The 17,852-nt window shown below is 39.3% G+C and overlaps 1 protein-coding gene across 1 annotated transcript; it reads left to right on the forward strand.

The window, feature by feature from the left end:
* The first annotated feature begins 40 nt into the window (after positions 1–40).
* On the forward strand, positions 41–16,851 carry LOC141908121 (sodium/glucose cotransporter 4-like). The gene is made up of 14 exons (XM_074797975.1): positions 41–237; positions 1,820–1,888; positions 2,683–2,787; positions 3,745–3,804; positions 6,113–6,217; positions 7,103–7,289; positions 9,218–9,423; positions 10,182–10,317; positions 10,526–10,633; positions 11,360–11,510; positions 11,884–12,052; positions 12,599–12,820; positions 13,283–13,604; positions 14,269–16,851. The coding sequence occupies exons 1-14, from the start codon at positions 142–144 to the stop codon at positions 14,487–14,489; spliced, it is 2,157 nt and encodes a 718-aa protein (XP_074654076.1). The 5' UTR covers positions 41–141; the 3' UTR covers positions 14,490–16,851.
* Positions 16,852–17,852: the final 1,001 nt, after the last annotated feature.

Raw genomic sequence — 17,852 nt, forward strand, 5'->3', positions numbered from 1 at the left:
ACGGACCAATCACGATCCTCAACGCCTACCGGAAGTGAACGGCGAGGGCTGTAAATTTTTCTAGAAAAATAAAGAAACACGTGTAATTTCCATGAATATTAGAGATGTTTTGTCGACCAGTAGGTCTCAATAGTGTTGAGAATGTCGACTGATGTAGTTGAAGGAACAGCGCTGCATTACGGGGATATCATCGTTATTTGTCTTTACTTTGTTTTCGTCTTAGGGATTGGACTATGGGTGAGGTTATTTCTTGTGATTTTTGTTCGCTAATAAAAAAAAGTGTAGACTGTAGTCAATGTGACTGTCATGGTAGTACTAGTAGTAGTGTAGAGACTGTTTCATTCTGCTGTCACCTGCGGTAGCCTGCGTGCAACTGTTAGGCCTATGCTGCATATACCCACTCTCCATAATCTGTGCTTAACATCTCTCACCCACCACAGATCGAGAAGCCCTAATTAGTTCTCTGAAATATGATAATGCCTGCCTTGTTGAACTGACTGGGCAAAACGAAATGGCATATGTAGGCCTACTATCACTATTAAAATAGCCAGACCCGATAACTGATTAAGATAAAAAACCACTACAGTATTCAAATTGAAATATTAAAGGTGAATTTGATTTTTAATCTATCCGATTTGTATGTTGACGCTGGGTTTTTTCTTAAAACTCAAATAGTAAGTAGGCCTGTATTGTTCATTCTCATTGATCTAGTAAACAATGTATTCGGCTGTCAGCAGAACCTTAAATCCCTCAAACTGAATATTGCCTCATTTGTTCCGAGTGTAGACTGTATGGACGTAAAGCACATATAACGTTCCGTATCAAGACTTTAGATAATATTGTTAATTCTTCTGATGCATGCTTCATCTGTGACATAAACCATGATTATTATTAGGGGCCTGTCAGCATCATCAAATATCGGTGATTGTGCTAGATTGACTTTGTTAATCATCCTTTTACATATATTTTATCATCACAGGGGCCTGACACAAAAAGTGTTTGACCCCAGTATATCCTGGGATATCAGGCCCTTGTTGTTTAATTCTCATTTTAATGTTCCTCGACATTGGTCCTGTCAACTTTTTTGAACTGTCAGACAGATAATGTCTTAGTTAACATTTAGGACTGATAAAGTTATTTTTGGCTTTGATTTCGAGTTTGTGTTGGAGCCTCGTTCGCTAGTAGTTCAACTTGGCCCTATTATTGACATTGCGCATATCAATCATGTTCCGTCAAAACTTCAATGGTTTGGCTCGTACTCGAATGGCCCCGACATACATAGGCCTGTATAGATAAGATGAAAAATATATTGAGAAAAGAAATGATAAAATGGATGGTTCATTTTTTTGACGCTGTTATAAGCGTTACACTTATGTTTATATACATAATTGATACCTAGTATGCGTTATTTGAAGCGTTCTGTGTGAGTCGATGTGCACTACGCCATCAATATCAGCTTTTCAAGATAACAATTACAATTGTGAATTTTGGCCTTGATTTTGCAATTTTAGATATATTTCCTGACTTATTTTCTATTCATATCTTCTTAATAATGAATTTTGAGTGGATGTGCCCGACGTTGTCATGTTTGGTACTAACTATTATTAGTCCGTGCTGTTATTTGGACCAGCGATGTTCCCTGTGGCTAGAAACTTAACTGAGCTTAATAGCATTTCGCCATACAACCACTTTTCCGAGAATTTTCGGTTCAGAGTTGCTTTTAAGGCTAATCAGTACTTTGGACCAATGACGAAGTGACCACCAAAACTGAATTGTTAACACGGTATTAATCGTTATCGTCGTATGTTTCTCATTTCAGAGCTCAAGATCAAACCGTGGAAGTGTTGGGGGTTATTTCCTGGCCGGCAGAAACATGCACTGGATCCCGGTAAGAAAGCGAGCCGGCCGACGGTATTCTTATAGCAGGAAACAAAGAGAACAAACGGCAGGCCTTCCTGGACTTTGTACCACAACAAAACTACGCACCTGGTACTTTCAAGAATTAGCAGTCCAAGGTCTTTTCTAATGATTAGATTTGAATTAAGTAGTTCATTTCTGTTGAAAGTCTTGTTTATATTTCCCCTTAGTATTCAGATAATGATCCCTGGGTGAAGAATGTAATGAAAACTGATAAGAAAATTAATTCCCTTATCGCTGTCAAATTCTTTGATTTGAATATTAGACTGTAGATAGTGAAATCTAGTTCATTTCCAATTGCTTAACAAATTTAAAGTCAAAACTGAATCTGTGTATCGATTATTGATATTGTGTCTTGCAATGATATCCATTGGTCCTATCATCCTATATTCTTGAGGTATTCCAATAAGAGCATTAAAGATCAGGCAAATTTACAGTCTGAACAAGAACTTTATAAAAAGAAATTGAGGAGAGAAAATTCTGGAAAACAGAAATGTTAGCAGAAAATTCCGGAATTCTGGGGGTGGGGGGTGGGGGTTACCCATCAAGCAGACAACAGAAAATTCTGGAAAACAGAAATGATGGCAGAAAATTCTGGAAAACAGAAATATCTAGAAATATTTCCGGAATTGTCAAGTGTCAATTCTGGACCTATCTGGGTAGATCTTGAGTCAACACCTAGACTTTCTCTTATATTCTGGGAATACAATACAATACGATCGTTCTATACCTTTTTTGAGATGTGGAAGTAAATTATCGTTTTAGGTGGGCGCCTCTTTGTTTGCCAGTAATATCGGCAGTATACACTTCGTAGGTTTGGCAGGATCTGGGGCCGCGGCGGGTTTAGGCATTGCTTCGTATGAACTAAATGTAAGTATTATTCTGGCTAAATGTGATAAAATTCTGCACACAAGTACACATTTGAAAAAAAAAAACTGAAATTATCATTCAAATTATAATCACACCTATGTATATGATTTGAATGATTATTTTATTTTCAAATTCGTGCATAGTGGGGCTTTTTGTCATATCACCTATTCTCCACAGGCTATTAGGCACAGACAGACTGCCAAATTATTCTGAATTTTTTTAAGTCCCTTAACATTTTAAGAATGTGGATTGGCCTATATCTTTTTTCCATTCGGGGAACAAAATTTTGAATTATTGGAAACAACGCGTATTATTTGTTCAGCAACTCGGATAAACGATACACACACTGTACATGAACCCGAAATTGACTTTATTTGGAAAATGGGGAAATCAAACATTTATATTCTGATATATCTTAACAAACAACTGCCGGCTGTATTTATTGACCGGTAACATCTGGTCACCAGGGGTCGGTGTGACCTATCTTGTATGGGTTTTCTGCAAAGGGTGAAAGAAGATCAGTCTGGTTTTCGATTGGAAATATTGATTCCGAGAGTAAAATCATTGTTACTGCTGAACTTAATTTGACTGGGACTGTCTCAAATTCTGAAAACAGAGATTCATTTCAGTGTTAAATGTTGACATACTGGTATAGCGGATATGTGTCCAAATACGGGTAACATGCGATATTAAACTGTTGCCACTGTCCCATTTAAATAATAGATAATCTCAAATTAAGGGTCTGTGAATGAAAAATGTGGTTTTCTAGCATGTAGGCCTATCTGTTAGGACTGGCTGTGAGAATATCAGTCACATACATGTCTCAAAGGGTGACTCCGGGTGGACTTTTGGTTTAAGTATCAGTTAAGAATAACCATCGATAATCAATTAAGAATTATTAGAACATGGAAATTTTCGTTTGTTAGTTAAAGTATTTTTTGTGGGTTTTTTGAACAGGCTATTTTAGTGGTTCTTGTCTTAGGATGGCTGTTCACACCAGTTTACCTGTCATCAGGGGTAAGTCTTATATTAAACATTTGTTTATCTTTTTGTCCGGATAATTTTGAGATTGTCGAACAGACGCCCGGTACTTTCTAAAAGAATCGTTGATAGAATTGACTAAACAAGGAGAAATACTTTTTAGCTTCACTGCAACCGAAGGTCAGCGGAAACGCGGTACTAGTGAGCTGTGGCCAAAGGCGTAAATCGATATGGAGCTGTTTTTTGCCCACCCTAGCGGACTATTGCATTCGCTATTCGTCCACATACTACACACTACAGTGACTGATCTTATCTGATCCTTACCGCATTTAGTAGTATGGATGTTCTATGGGCAACTAGTAAATTGCTAACTAGCTGTTTTAAGATTTGATCCCTAAGAGGTACCCTCAGTGGTGTGGGCATAAGATAAACAATAAGTATAATGGAAATTTACAAAACACAGCAGACCTATGTCAGCTGATATGTTGGGCGATGTAGCCGTAGAGGGCTATTGCATTCAGTTATTTTTGGAAGTTTAAACGACACTTCATTGGATTGTGCTGATATTTGGTTTATACAGTTGACTACGCATGTATGGTCTCACTGCATTTATAAACATTTACTAATCTATTTTGCTCCCAATAAATCTCCGGTTAACCTAATATACATCAGCTGATCAGATAAACACTTACTGTATTACGCGTCATCTCAGCGATATCCATCCTTATGCCTAGGGCACATCGACACTGCGATTGGAGACAACTAGTTGCAAGGCTATTTTCAGCGCATGAGAGGAACTGGCTGGATACGATCAGTTGCTTGAATGTGTCGATGTGAGCGAGCTTACGATTGGTAAGCGTCGATCTATCTCCAGTTCCAGCCAGTTGCCCTTGTTCTACTTTTGAGCAACTGGTTGTACTCAATCGCAGTCATATCCGTCGATGTGCGCGCTCTGGATTTCGACGATCGACACGCGCTATGCAGTTGCTGCAACTGACCGGTTGTAACTAGATTTCGATGTCCGCGGGGTAATCGTTCGGTAGCAACTAGTTGTCTCCAATCGCAGTGTCGATGTGCGCTAGGCTTTAGATAATATCGAAAATACATATGTATTTTTGATATTATCTTTTATCTGGATATAGCTGGTACCAGCCGATACCATAGAAGCGTAGACGACTGTACGCGTGTCTACCCTAGACATTATATGTACAGTAGAATAACTAGGGACTGCCCAAATTTATCTGAATTTAGTAAAATCTGAATCATGAATATATTACATGGTTCCACTATTAGTTAAGCTAGATATGATATACAGTTTGCAAAAAGGTTTTTCTTGTGGTGAAAGTCTTGAAAGTGCTTCTTGAATGACCTTGAGACTATCAGAACCTAAGGACTTGACTATAAGCTCTATCTCAGAACTCTGAACTGCTAAATCATTCCTTTGCATATAAACTTAAGACATTACTATACAGGATTCCCTAGAAATTCCAAAACAGTCCAAAATTTCATTCTAGAAGCTTAACAAGTAATCCAGAACTGGATACCTGGTTATAATAGAATATAGCAGCAATGATCACAGGTTTTCTGCATTATATTTTGATACTTGCAAGCGATAAACCTTTAATGAATGGATTTGTCTGCCTTGGTGTCCGTTACGACACAGCTGCTGTCATTACGATATATTGATGGGGAATTATTATATGCATCAACTAAGGTTTTATTTTGATTTTAATGATAAAACCTTTCCGTATTGATTCAAATGATTTCCTGCTTCAATGACTTATGTAGAGTCAGTTGAACTTAAGCAGGAAACAGCAAAGGAAATGAAAAAATAACCAATTGATTTAGAAGTGGTAACCAGTCTCTCGGCGGCTAATACAAATTAGGTTCATTTTTCAATTCAACTCAAGCTTCAGGTCTTTCATCTAACACTTTTGGACAAGCAAAGAAAGGCAAATAATTTCTATCCATTGGTCGTTTATATCGATTTAATCATTGTCGAAATTGGATCAGCATTCGGGGGCTTGTGGACTTTTAAAGATTGGAAGATGACTGCATAAAGAATGCTCTATGATTATGGTTTCAAGGTCATTGGTTTCTGTATATGCTCACCAGGGGGCGTTGAATAACGCAATAACATGGTATTTCCTTATTTATATAATCAGTACCTGTTTTATGATCGAAGTGAGTTTCAAAGCATTCATTGATAAATGAATTTGTTCACCGGACGACGTTGAATGTTAAAATTTTCCAATTGTCGAGCATTTCACCCAGTTGGTATGGTGTCCCTGGACCCCTAGTTCTTTGAGAATTTATGTATATAATATTCGATGCTTAATTCTAGGTGTTTACGATGCCGGAGTATTTGAGAAAACGGTTCGGTGGGCAGAGAATTCGCGTGACGCTGTCGGTCATCTTGCTCCTGATGTACATATTCACTAAAATATCGGTGCGTATTCTTTCATTATTCGTTTTTTTTTTTTGCTAACAGAGTGCTCTGCGATGTCGGAAAAAGGCTCAGTTCGTTCAACATCTTTCGTGACATGAACCGAGAGAACAGCGTTGTCTGAACATAGAACTATAACCAAATGTGAATGCTGACTCCTCAAAAATCAGCTAAGCACCACTGATTATCTTGGGCAGGTTTCGTAGTCACGGCTTAGACTAAAGACCAGTCTAAGACCATCGCAGTTCTATAGCTTATCTAACAGCGCAGTTCTATAGCTTATTTAACAGTTAAGACCTCTTTTGGTCTTAGGTCTCGACTATGGAACCGGCCCCTTGCGTTTTGTTCAGCGTCTTCGTCGTAAGCAATAAACAATAGATTTTCTAGGCTGGTTGCCGGTCTCTATTCTTAGTAAGTATTTTTCATGATGCGTTAAAAGTCCGAAAACTTCAACAAATCTTGAATGACGCTATCCTCAACGCTCGCAGAGAAAATATCGAAAATATTACCGAAAATCTATTGCTTATCATCACCACCGGTGAGGGCGCTGATCGCAGAGGCAAATAGTTATGTCTCGGAGTCGGTATTCCCGTTCGCCTATAGTTCTATGGGCTGAATTATAGTTCGATGGCCGTAAGCTGAATACGCTTGCCTTATCCCGACATGCCAGTTTTAAAATCTGAACAGGTTTTCATGTAACGGCAATGCTGTGCATCCTGCCGAGATCCTTCTGCAAAGGGAGAATGATGTATTGAGAAATACAAGCAGTGGTCAATCACATCTGTCGTCTATATATATATATATATATATATATATATATCAGTGTTATTCATCGTTTCATTCCAATGGTAAATAACCGTGCCGGTTTTTCGGGGTTTTCATTTTCAGGCTGATCTGTACGCCGGCGCCATCTTTATCGAACAATCATTACATTGGGATATTTACCTCGCGATTCTACTGTTGTTGGCTATCGCGGCGATTTTCACGATCACCGGCGGTTTGACCGCCGTAATCTGGACCGATTTCGTGCAGACTATTCTCATGATCGTTGGCGCCGTTTCGTTAATGGTTCTCAGTAAGTTTACGTCCGTTAGATCTATTTCGAGGAGGGAGGGTTGTTATTCTGATTAATGCAAATAAATGATAATTCGTGTATATCTTGTTCATCGCGGGGACTTGAAAACAGAGCTGAAAAACTGTTCAGGATTTTCAGTATTTGTTACTCTTTTATAAGGAGAAATACTGATTAGATTTGTTTGATGCATACAGAAATATGAAAGACTTCCCAGAGCCGAACGCTCTAACCACTCGCCCACTTACCGTATGCCTACCAAGGGTTTTGATTATACCAATTCGATGATTACTCGTGACCGCATTTTTGGTGCAGGAAATTGGGGGAATGACGTTGATTTACGCTTATCGATCTATTTTAGTCACTGTTCGTTCTGTAAACATCATTGATAATTCTTCTAAAAAATTGAATACGTAATTCTTGGTGAATATGGATCAATTTTGAGATAGTTTTTCCTTCGGACAATATTTTTCCCAATGTCATATCAATGAGTCGGCCCTAGTAACCTTCCAATTCACGTGTCAATGGTAACTTGCGGTTTCTCAACCCGTAATAAACTTAATGGCAGTTCATCGAATAACTTGTCAGTCCTATCAAAAACACATTGGCCCTATGTACAGTAGACCTCACTTACCTCAGATGTCGCGATACCATAAAATATTTTCTCAGGCAGGCAATATCCAGACATAAAGTATTGAAGGAACAACGGCGGATCCAGGGCGACTTAAGATACTTGTGCAAGTCCATCAAATTCTTTTGGGTCCTTATTCATTTCTTCCCAATTTTTACGCTAAAACTTCGCACAAATTTCCGAGGTAAGCACGGTCTACTGAAATTATGTATGTATGCTTGTAAAATCGTTCGCATTTGGTGATTTAAATTTGTCGTATCTTGTACGTAGTCGTTCCTGGAGTTTGTAATCAATTTTCTGGGATGTTTCAAATCACGCTGTAACCTAATTTTACTGTTTGTACGCGAAGAATGAAGGGTATTTATTCGGATCCCTTCGAAAAAAGAACTGGAAATTTCTATCACTAGAGCATCGCTGTGCTGTATAATGCTGGTTTAGTTTCAATATTAACACCTATGATTCCTCCATCTAAACGGATAATGCTTTCGAAGGTGCTTGAAAACTCCAGGAATGACTGATCTGTAGGGACCCTGACACTGTAGAAATCATTGCATTCTATCTGAAAGAAGACGTTAATCAGATGTAGGCCTTCTTTCGAGGTTAGGTTTTCGGCTTCAGAAGACCTATTCATAAATTGAAGCTTTTTTCGAATTGCTTATTATTTTGATGTAATGCAGTTAAACGATCAGAATATTGTATCACTGTGTATTGATGATCGGGAGTGAATTATATATCTTTTTCTTTTATGTGATCTTGATTTGAAATCTGTTCATAGGACGGTAAAAAAATTGAGTATGAAATATCTATGCATGTATATGCTGAATGATGTGAATCCTGGCCAAACAAAGTATGTTAGAATATTCTGAAGAATTATTTACAATACTCAATGACTGTCTTTTGTAGATGTACATAAAGTATCAGAAAACATGTCTCCAAAACATCTGCTGTTTTGACATAGGCCCTAGCGTATGAAATAGTAAAGGTTTTTTCATGCTATTTATACTCGGGTTAATTCAGGTATTTTGCTAGGTGATAAAATCGACCCTACCACAAGCAACCTCCTATAGCTGCCTCGCAAATTTTCATATCCAGTTCGATAGTTATCAATTCCGCGATTCCATAATTTTTTCCAAACGCTCCAGCTGCTAGTTGAAACTAGAAACGAGAGATTTTATCAAAAAAATTGTGGAATCACGACCAAGCTGCTGTTCCGCGTTGTCGAGATATAGCGTCAACTGGATGCGCGCGGTTGTAAAAGCGATCGAATGTAACAAAGTATTTCGCCGTTTGAATTTTGCAGGTTTTATCGAAGTTGGCGGTTATAAGGGAATGGTCGACAAGTATCCGCGCGCCATGTCGAATTACACGAAACGCACGAACGACACGTGCGGCCGACCTCGCCCGGACTACATGAACCTCATACGAGATCCTTTAACCGCCGATTTGCCGTGGCCCGGGATTATCGGTCTTACGATCAATTCCATCTGGTATTGGTGTTCCGATCAGGTACGACGATTGTTCGGCGCGCTATTCATTCTATTCGTCGGCATGATAGGCCTATACATTTAGTCGTTAAGTTATACATTTGATTAAAAAAATGAATCAAAACATCAAACGAAATCTACCAATCAAATAAATAACAGGGTCAATCCCTATTTTGAGAAATAAAAGGGAAAAAATATGGAAATATTCATAATACTTACTAGATGAATTACCTGATAATTATAATGATAATGATGATAATAATAATAATAATGATGATACAATATTACTCCTGTACCCAGTGGAAAGAATGCTAGTTCCCCAGCCAGCCTGCCAATATAACACCCAGCCGGTTACATATTCCTTCTTATTTTGAATTTTTGATGTCGTAAATCGTTAAAATAATGTGTTGTATGCATTGAAGGTACTGTGCATTATTCAAGGGGTACTGTGTCACATGAGTCGATGTGAATTCCTCATCAGTATTGACATTTCGAAATAACAATTACATATACATCTATATCAAAATTAACATTTATTTGGTTATTGAATAAATTCCATATCTCTTAATTTGCTATTTGATGAATTTCATGAACAATGAATTTTTAAGATGGATGTGCACTACGTCATTATTGGGGGCTAGACTGGTTGATTAATATAGTCTGCTATATGTAAGCAATATATGTTATATTTCAAGGCGGCAATAACATCTAAAGTTAGTTGTGGGGATTATTAGGCTGGAGTTTTGTCTATCGGTAAGATTAGATTTTGAAAATTTTCAGGTGATCGTCCAGCGAGTGATGGCCGGGAAGAATTTCACGAATGCTAAACTCGGCTGTATCCTCTGCGGTTATTTGAAGATTCTGCCGATGTTTTTATTGGTGATGCCAGGAATGATCGCTCGGATCCTTTATCCAGGTATTTCATTGTCGTCTGTCAAATTATTCCAGAATGACGAGGTGGGATGGAATTGGGCACGTCCGATTCGTGAATTTCTTCGAACTTTTCGTTAAAATCGAATGAACTTTTTGATGAAGTTATTATATCACTGGATGTCTTGGAGTACAGTGGATTGCCGAAAAAGAAACGTGAGATCGATTTTATTACGATTCGCATTATTTTACAGATACAGTTGCATGTACAGATCCGGATGAATGTTTTAGAATCTGCGGAAGTTACACGGGATGTTCGAACATCGCTTATCCTCTATTAGTGCTGAAGTTGATGCCTGCAGGTACGGTGGAGTCGATCAACAAGTCATTTGAACTAATTGTACGACATATTGCCGACGATCGTGTCCAAATATCAGTTTCAGATCATGATATTTCGTGTCGAAATTGAAATCCAGGCTCGATTTGCATTCAATAATGCAAGAATCTGAATTCTCGAGCTGATATTTAACGCCATCGTTCTTGCCAGTAAAATTTGCGGGCAATGAAACCATCGGTCACAATAACGGGAATGAAGTACAGTTTGTTAACACTGTCAGCCAAAAAGCAACTGTACCATCCCGATTTCCAGGGTGGAACGGTGTACAAGAACGACCAGCTACGAGATCCATTTTAATGAAGCATTCTGTCCATACTATGATGATAATGTTGTACTAAAGAATTCCACAATAATAATGCAAAATCAAGTCTGAAATCTTCCCATGAGCTTACAATTTATTCATTCAACGGTTCGATATTCGCTTTATCCTGATAGTCTATTCCTAAAGATGACTTTTAAAGGATATAGACAAAACATTAGATGAATTAAGTATTATTTCAAGGTAACATTTCGGACTTTGTCTTGCTTTATTGTTAGTGTGGGCTTCTCTATAAACTGCGAGGTATCTCTCAGTAGCAAAAGTGGTGGAACCAGAAGTACCGGAGTTACCTGATATCGGCGTCGAACGTTTTGATAATGTCCTGACTAATTATATTAACCTGGCTAATGCATTGCTGTTGTTTATTCACAGGTGCTCGCGGTTTGATGCTAGCTGTGATGATGGCAGCTTTAATGAGCTCGTTGACATCTATATTCAATTCGAGCAGCACGATCTTCACTCTGGATATATGGACGCGTATTCGTAGGAAAGCGAGTGAAGTTGAACTTATGATTGTTGGAAGGTAAGATTAACACCAAGTTTATTGTCTTTACCTGCCAAGCACGACCTCGTCATATGGGCAGAAAATTACCTTCACTTATTTCCTGCCAAATCCATACTGGTACGCTTGAATTGTTCCTCTAATTCTCTACCTCTAATGTTAGGTGGCGAAGTGGCTGATTGGTGGCCATAATGACTCACCCTATAAGTTTTAAGAACCCAACCAATTTTTGTGATATTTGCATTCTATATTATGTCCGACCGATTGCTATGATGGATGTTTTTGAATTAGGGCTATAGACATTTTCATCGGCCGAGGGGTATTGCTAGCGTAGCTCTAGTCGCTATTACACCGTGTCCGTATTTTAATTGATGGATATGTATTATTTTTTCAGGGTGTTCGTAATTGGTTTGGTGTCTATAAGTATCGCTTGGATACCGATCATTAAAGCATCGCAAGGCAGTCAGTTGTTCGTGTATATACAAGAAGTATCTAGTTTCCTCCAGCCTCCGATATGTGCTATTTTCTTACTGGCTATCTTATGGTCTCGTATCAACGAAAAAGTAAGCGACTTCTTCCTCAATCTACATCTTCTTCGTACCAGAAGTCCTTTATCGCTGGATGTTAGAATGAATTTAGTTTCAATTCCGAAATTAGTCATTTGTCTGTCTCGGAAACATGAGAGCCCCGAGAAATCCGAGCTGTCTAATAAAGAACATCCAAGGTCTACAAGTTTTGCTGCTGAACCAAACTGGAGTTCGAACCAACTGCCCATCGATTAGTCCAACGCCCTCTCCAATAAGTCTAGAGGATGAATGTTTCATTAAAACTTAAACGATGTGATCAAGAAGATAAAAGATCTCGTAAAAACATAATCTTATAAAAAGTAGCTTGTGGTATTTCATACCTCCCTTCATACCTAATATATTGACCTAGATTATATAGCTAATTTGAAGTATGGCACTATCATGAGATGTAAGAGATTTGTTCGACTTTTCTGGATTAATCAGCTATGTCTCGCGTATGTGCATTTTAATGAGCTCTCGAATCGTTTTGGTTGTTGCGGTCAATGCTGGATTATTGAGATTTGCGTATTTTATGTATTTCAGGGGGCGTTTAGTGGATTGATTGTGGGACTCCTCGCTGGTCTGATCAGATTCGCCGTTGAATATGCTTACACCATTCCATACTGCACTCAACACTTGCCCGATCCGCGTCCGTCTATTATAACCAATTTTCATTATTTGTATTTCGCGATATTTTTGTTCTTGTTGACACTGGCGACGGCTATCATCGTCAGCCTTCTCACGGAGCCTATCGACAAAAAACATGTGAGTGATCCCTTGAAACTGTCACATAGACCCTTCCCGCTAAGACTGTACATGAACTATCTTTTCTTGAATGTCTGAAGACTCGGAAGAATTATACAGTAAATTCTGCCTTGCTGAAGCGTAGATATATAAGCAAGTTGAAGTGTAAGAAATTGAAAAATCTTTTCCAAAAAGATCAAAGCAATCAAAGCAGCAGTTTTCTGACTTGGTTGGTATTGAGTACGGTCGACTGCATGGCAGAAGCGGATCCGGGAATTAAAGAAGAGGGGGTGCATTTAAACGGAGGTTTGGGGGACCTCCCTAGGAAATTTGAAAAAAAAGATCGGAAATGCTCTCTGAGCAGCTACAGTGATTCTTATACATAAGCAGCTTGCAAAAATGTTATCTTTGCAAAAGATTGGGGCCCGTAAATCTGTCCCTGGCAATCACTGACTCCTGATGAATTGTTTTTCTATTTTTCAGTTGTACCGTTTAACATTCTGGACGCGGCACAGTCGACAGTTACGGGTTGACCTGGACTACGCTCGGCTGACCCGTTCCGATAATTCTTCTAAACAATCGAAAACCAGCGAAACGGTCGGTTTCATACGATCAAATGTGACTTTAATGTCGGCGACGCCTTCGCTAAAAGCGAACGGCAGCATTAACGAAAACGATGGCGACATCGAAAAAAATCAGGCAGACGGAGATCGAATAATGATGAATAACGGGGAAACAATTATCAAACAACCTCAGGTCGTCGATCAGGAGTTAGACATATCACCTCAACCTACGGAAATTAAAAGTAGGTTTCATAAAATGGCACTTAGAACCCTTTCAGTGCTGATTGATTGATACCGTAAAGTACTGGGGATAATCTAAGAAAATTCCACCCCAGTGTGTTGAATAACAGGTACACTGCTGTAGTGCATCTACACTGCGGTGCGGTGTATTGTTAGTTACTAATATTTAAGTTTGACAGGTGTAGCCATCTTTGATCAGAGATGAACACGTAACTACTAATTACATCAATACACCGCAAAGCGTCGTATCTGTGTAAGTCCACCGATTTATACACTGTACTGTGGTGTAGACGCTCTGAAAGGGTTAATTACTGCATTTTCTCGTTGAGAAAAAAACATCTAAATTGTTGGTAGTTTTATACAAACAGTGAAAATTGTAAATGCAGCTATTGACCCTGCAGCCTGGGAACCACCTCATTTATATATCAAACATGGTTGGCTTGATAAAACCACTTATTGTCTGGCAATTTGAGACCACTTGTTCTTCATTAGAAATGTCTGAGGTAATGACTCTAACAAAGGTGAAGCCTAGATTGATCAAAAATTGAAAGATAAGATTGTGTAAGAAGGGTGGAGGCTGCATATCGATAAATGCCTGCAATAGTGTGCCCGCTTTTAGCTCTAAATATTGACATGTTGTGTAAACATATTGCTTGTAATTTGTAGGTACGCTAGCAGCTCATTCGCCGTGGTGGAAAACTGCGTTATTGTGGATTTGTGGAATAGAACGACAGACGGATACGTCTGCCGTAGATGAAGAGGTTCGACAGGCAGCTCAAGAGAAACTCATGTCGTTAGAAGAATCGAAACTAGGCTGGTGGACGTGTAATATCAACGCGATCGTATTGATCATCGCGGCGGTCGGGTTATTCATTTACTTCGCGTGATTGACGACAGTGGAACCTCGTTATAACAACACTGGTTACTACGATTGATCGGTGTTTTTAAGGCGCGGACATGCTGGACGATCATTGACGGAATCACCTGACTCAACCGTCACGTCTGCCGTAGATGAAGAGGTTCGACAGGCAGCTCAAGAGAAACTCATGTCGTTAGAAGAATCGAAACTAGGCTGGTGGACGTGTAATATCAACGCGATCGTATTGATCATCGCGGCGGTCGGGTTATTCATTTACTTCGCGTGATTGACGACAGTGGAACCTCGTTATAACAACACTGGTTACTACGATTGATCGGTGTTTTTAAGGCGCGGACATGCTGGACGATCATTGACGGAATCACCTGACTCAACCGTCAGCGATTTGCTGAGCTATATGATCACCGAGCTGAGAGAAGCTGACGCATTCGACGGCGCTTTCGGTGACTGTTTGCGCCGCTGTTGTGAAATACGCTAGTGCCACTCTTTAGAAAATCTAGTCGCTATTCGGTAATCGTATCAACCATCGGAGAACCGTCATTGGCCGGTTAGTACTTCGATCGAGGCGTATGATCACCATAGCCTGACGCACAAGCCCATTTGGTCGACTCAGTCGCTAAAGGCATTCTTCAAGCGCCAACCCGGACATGCAAGGCAATTTTACCGACGATTCAATCGCGCAGTTAAATCACCTAGGACTGGTTTTATAGACTAGTTTCCTTTAACCCGGGGGGCTAAATCAATTCATTTTCAATTGAGTTAGCCCCCGGGTTAAAGGTGATTCCAGTCTATGGAACGGATCCCTAGTGTTTTCTCTTGCTGTACAAACCTAGAAAATCGTGCGAAATAGGAAATGTATTTCAATACTTTTAGTGAATTTCGTTGTAACGAGGTTCTACTGTACTTCTGCGGTCTAGATTCAGGTGCGGGTAATTGAGTGGCTTCAAGATAATCTCAGATTTCGGCTCCCTCGATGACACGGGAATCGATGTTGAAATTCCGTTGTCATAGGTCCTATTCTGACCAGCTCAAAAACCTGAATTACGGTAAACCTCGCCTCACTAGTATCAACTGGCACTGACAAAATTGGTCCGAGGTGAAGGCAGGAAAATGTGAAGAAAATCGTAAAAATGATTTCGTCTTTGTCCTGATTTTGTGAGTCGGAGTAAGGCGAGGTTTACTGTATGATTGTGTACTATGAAAAAGGTTACGTGTTGCTTATGGCGTTCAGGTTAGATTTTATGCAGGGTGTGAAGCGAATGTCGATGTTTATTTAGCGCTAAATCAATGCAATTTTATGGATGTAAATTTCTAGACTAACTGTTCGTGTTCTTGCTCCAAATCGTTCGAATTTTGAAATTGTATAAAGCAGATCAGCTTCAAACTAGGACCTGATGATTCACTGTTCGACAAACTTATCCGTCTTATCCGTCTTAATTATGTAGGGGAGCGTCCAAAAATTACGTACCTCTAATTGGGGGAGGGGTTACTGAATTTTGGTACAAAGTGGTACATGGGGGGAGCGGGGGTCAGCAAAAAAGGTACGTACTTTGAGGGAGGGGGTATTAATCAATCTTGGTACGTACTTTATGCACCAAACTCAAATGAAAATAGTGTTTTATCGCGGCCTTTAGTGACTTGTTCAAGTGACTTGTAGTAGACTTCAACTGGGAATTCCCCATACCAGGTACCAGTATCGATCTTACATGCACTTGTTGGAATCTGGTATTTATATTTTTTTATATTTTGTTTTGATTTGTGTTCTTTGCATCAATATAATTTGGGGGGTGGTCATGGGTACCATGGTACGTACCTATGAGGGGGGTCAGTGAATTTGGTACAAAGGTGGTACAAGAGGGATGGGGGTCAGAAAAACGGGAGATTTTGAGGTACGTAATTTCTGGACGCTTCCTAGTGCCGGATCTAGAGTCAAACTTAACCCACGTGGAACTTGGTCCACAGCCTTTATACGAAGTCCACAACTTCCCAACTGAGTCTCGAATCACTGTGCAACTGATTTCCTGGATTAATCACAGACAAGACTCCAAGCGCGGTGTAATTGAACGAACATCCGCCGATTACATGACCCGCGATTGAACCAACAATAAGTCGAGCTCACATTCGTGTGTACTATACTGGGATAGAATATAATATGTTTTATTGCTCGACAAAAATACAATTGCTTAGAGCACAAAGACAAAATAAAAGTTTATGGAAATTTACTGATACCTCACCGTGCTTCAATGTTCATATTCCTCCACGGGCTACTGTCGCAGGCTTCCAAAAATGATGGAGTGGGCTTAGTTTTATTCTACGCGATAAAATTAGTTATTTACGATCAGTCTAATGATTATTGCATTTAAGAGCAAGATTACCGGTATATGTATTTTATATATATATATATATATATATATATATATATATATATATGTGTATATATATGTGTATATATATGTATATGTACAAAAATGAAGATTCAACACGATTGTTAAAGATTTTGCGAGCGTTTATACATCAAATGTATCTTGTATCGATTGTATTTATTATGTTGTTTACTTTGGCTAAACAAAAAATGTTAGTATTTATTATACGCAGGGGCGGATCCAGGGGGATGGGTAGACAGTATTGGAAGGAAATTTAAGGGCACCTTTCTGATCTTAGGGCACACCCAGTATCCAGGTCAATGCGAGCGCCGAAGGCGCGAAGTCCTTAGAGGGGGGTCTGGGGGCCCACCCCAAAAAATTTGAAAATATGGTACCATTTAAAGGCTTTTAGAGGGCTTCTAGAGGCTAGCAGAGCAATCCAGAATAAACGAATTCGAGACAAGATTTCAACACATGCGGATAAAAAATGAAGCTGGCGAACCCATGAAAGAATGGTTGTCGCCAACTTCGCCTAGTGCCCCTATAATCTTTAAAAGTGCCCCTTAACAATTATACAGAATACGGCTAAGTGCCCCTTCATTGTTAACAATCGGCAAAAATTGCCTCGTCTTCACATTTGTCCTTATGTCGTGTGCCATCTTCCAAACCAAAAGTGCCCCTAAAATTTTAAAAATTAGGCAAAACAGTGCCCTTTTCTTCAACATTTTCAGCGTATAGTGCCCTCTCCTAAAGTACGAGTGCCCCTTTAGCCCTCCCTGAAAAGGCAAGGAAGGACAAGGTGCCCTCATCTAAAGCATGAGTGCCCCTTGCAAAAGGAAAGTGCCCTTTTTAATTTATCATGATTAAAGGCTTTACAAATATAATTATCTCTCCTCACTTTCTTGGCAGCAGTATACACCGATTAATTTTATAATTATGCCCGCATTACGGACACGGAATTAGCGGTTGCTGAAATAATGCCGTAAAAATATTGCCGGTGAAATTTCGAA

Source organism: Tubulanus polymorphus, chromosome 7 (genome assembly GCF_964204645.1).
Source record: "Tubulanus polymorphus chromosome 7, tnTubPoly1.2, whole genome shotgun sequence".
NCBI lineage: Eukaryota > Metazoa > Nemertea > Palaeonemertea > Tubulaniformes > Tubulanidae > Tubulanus > Tubulanus polymorphus.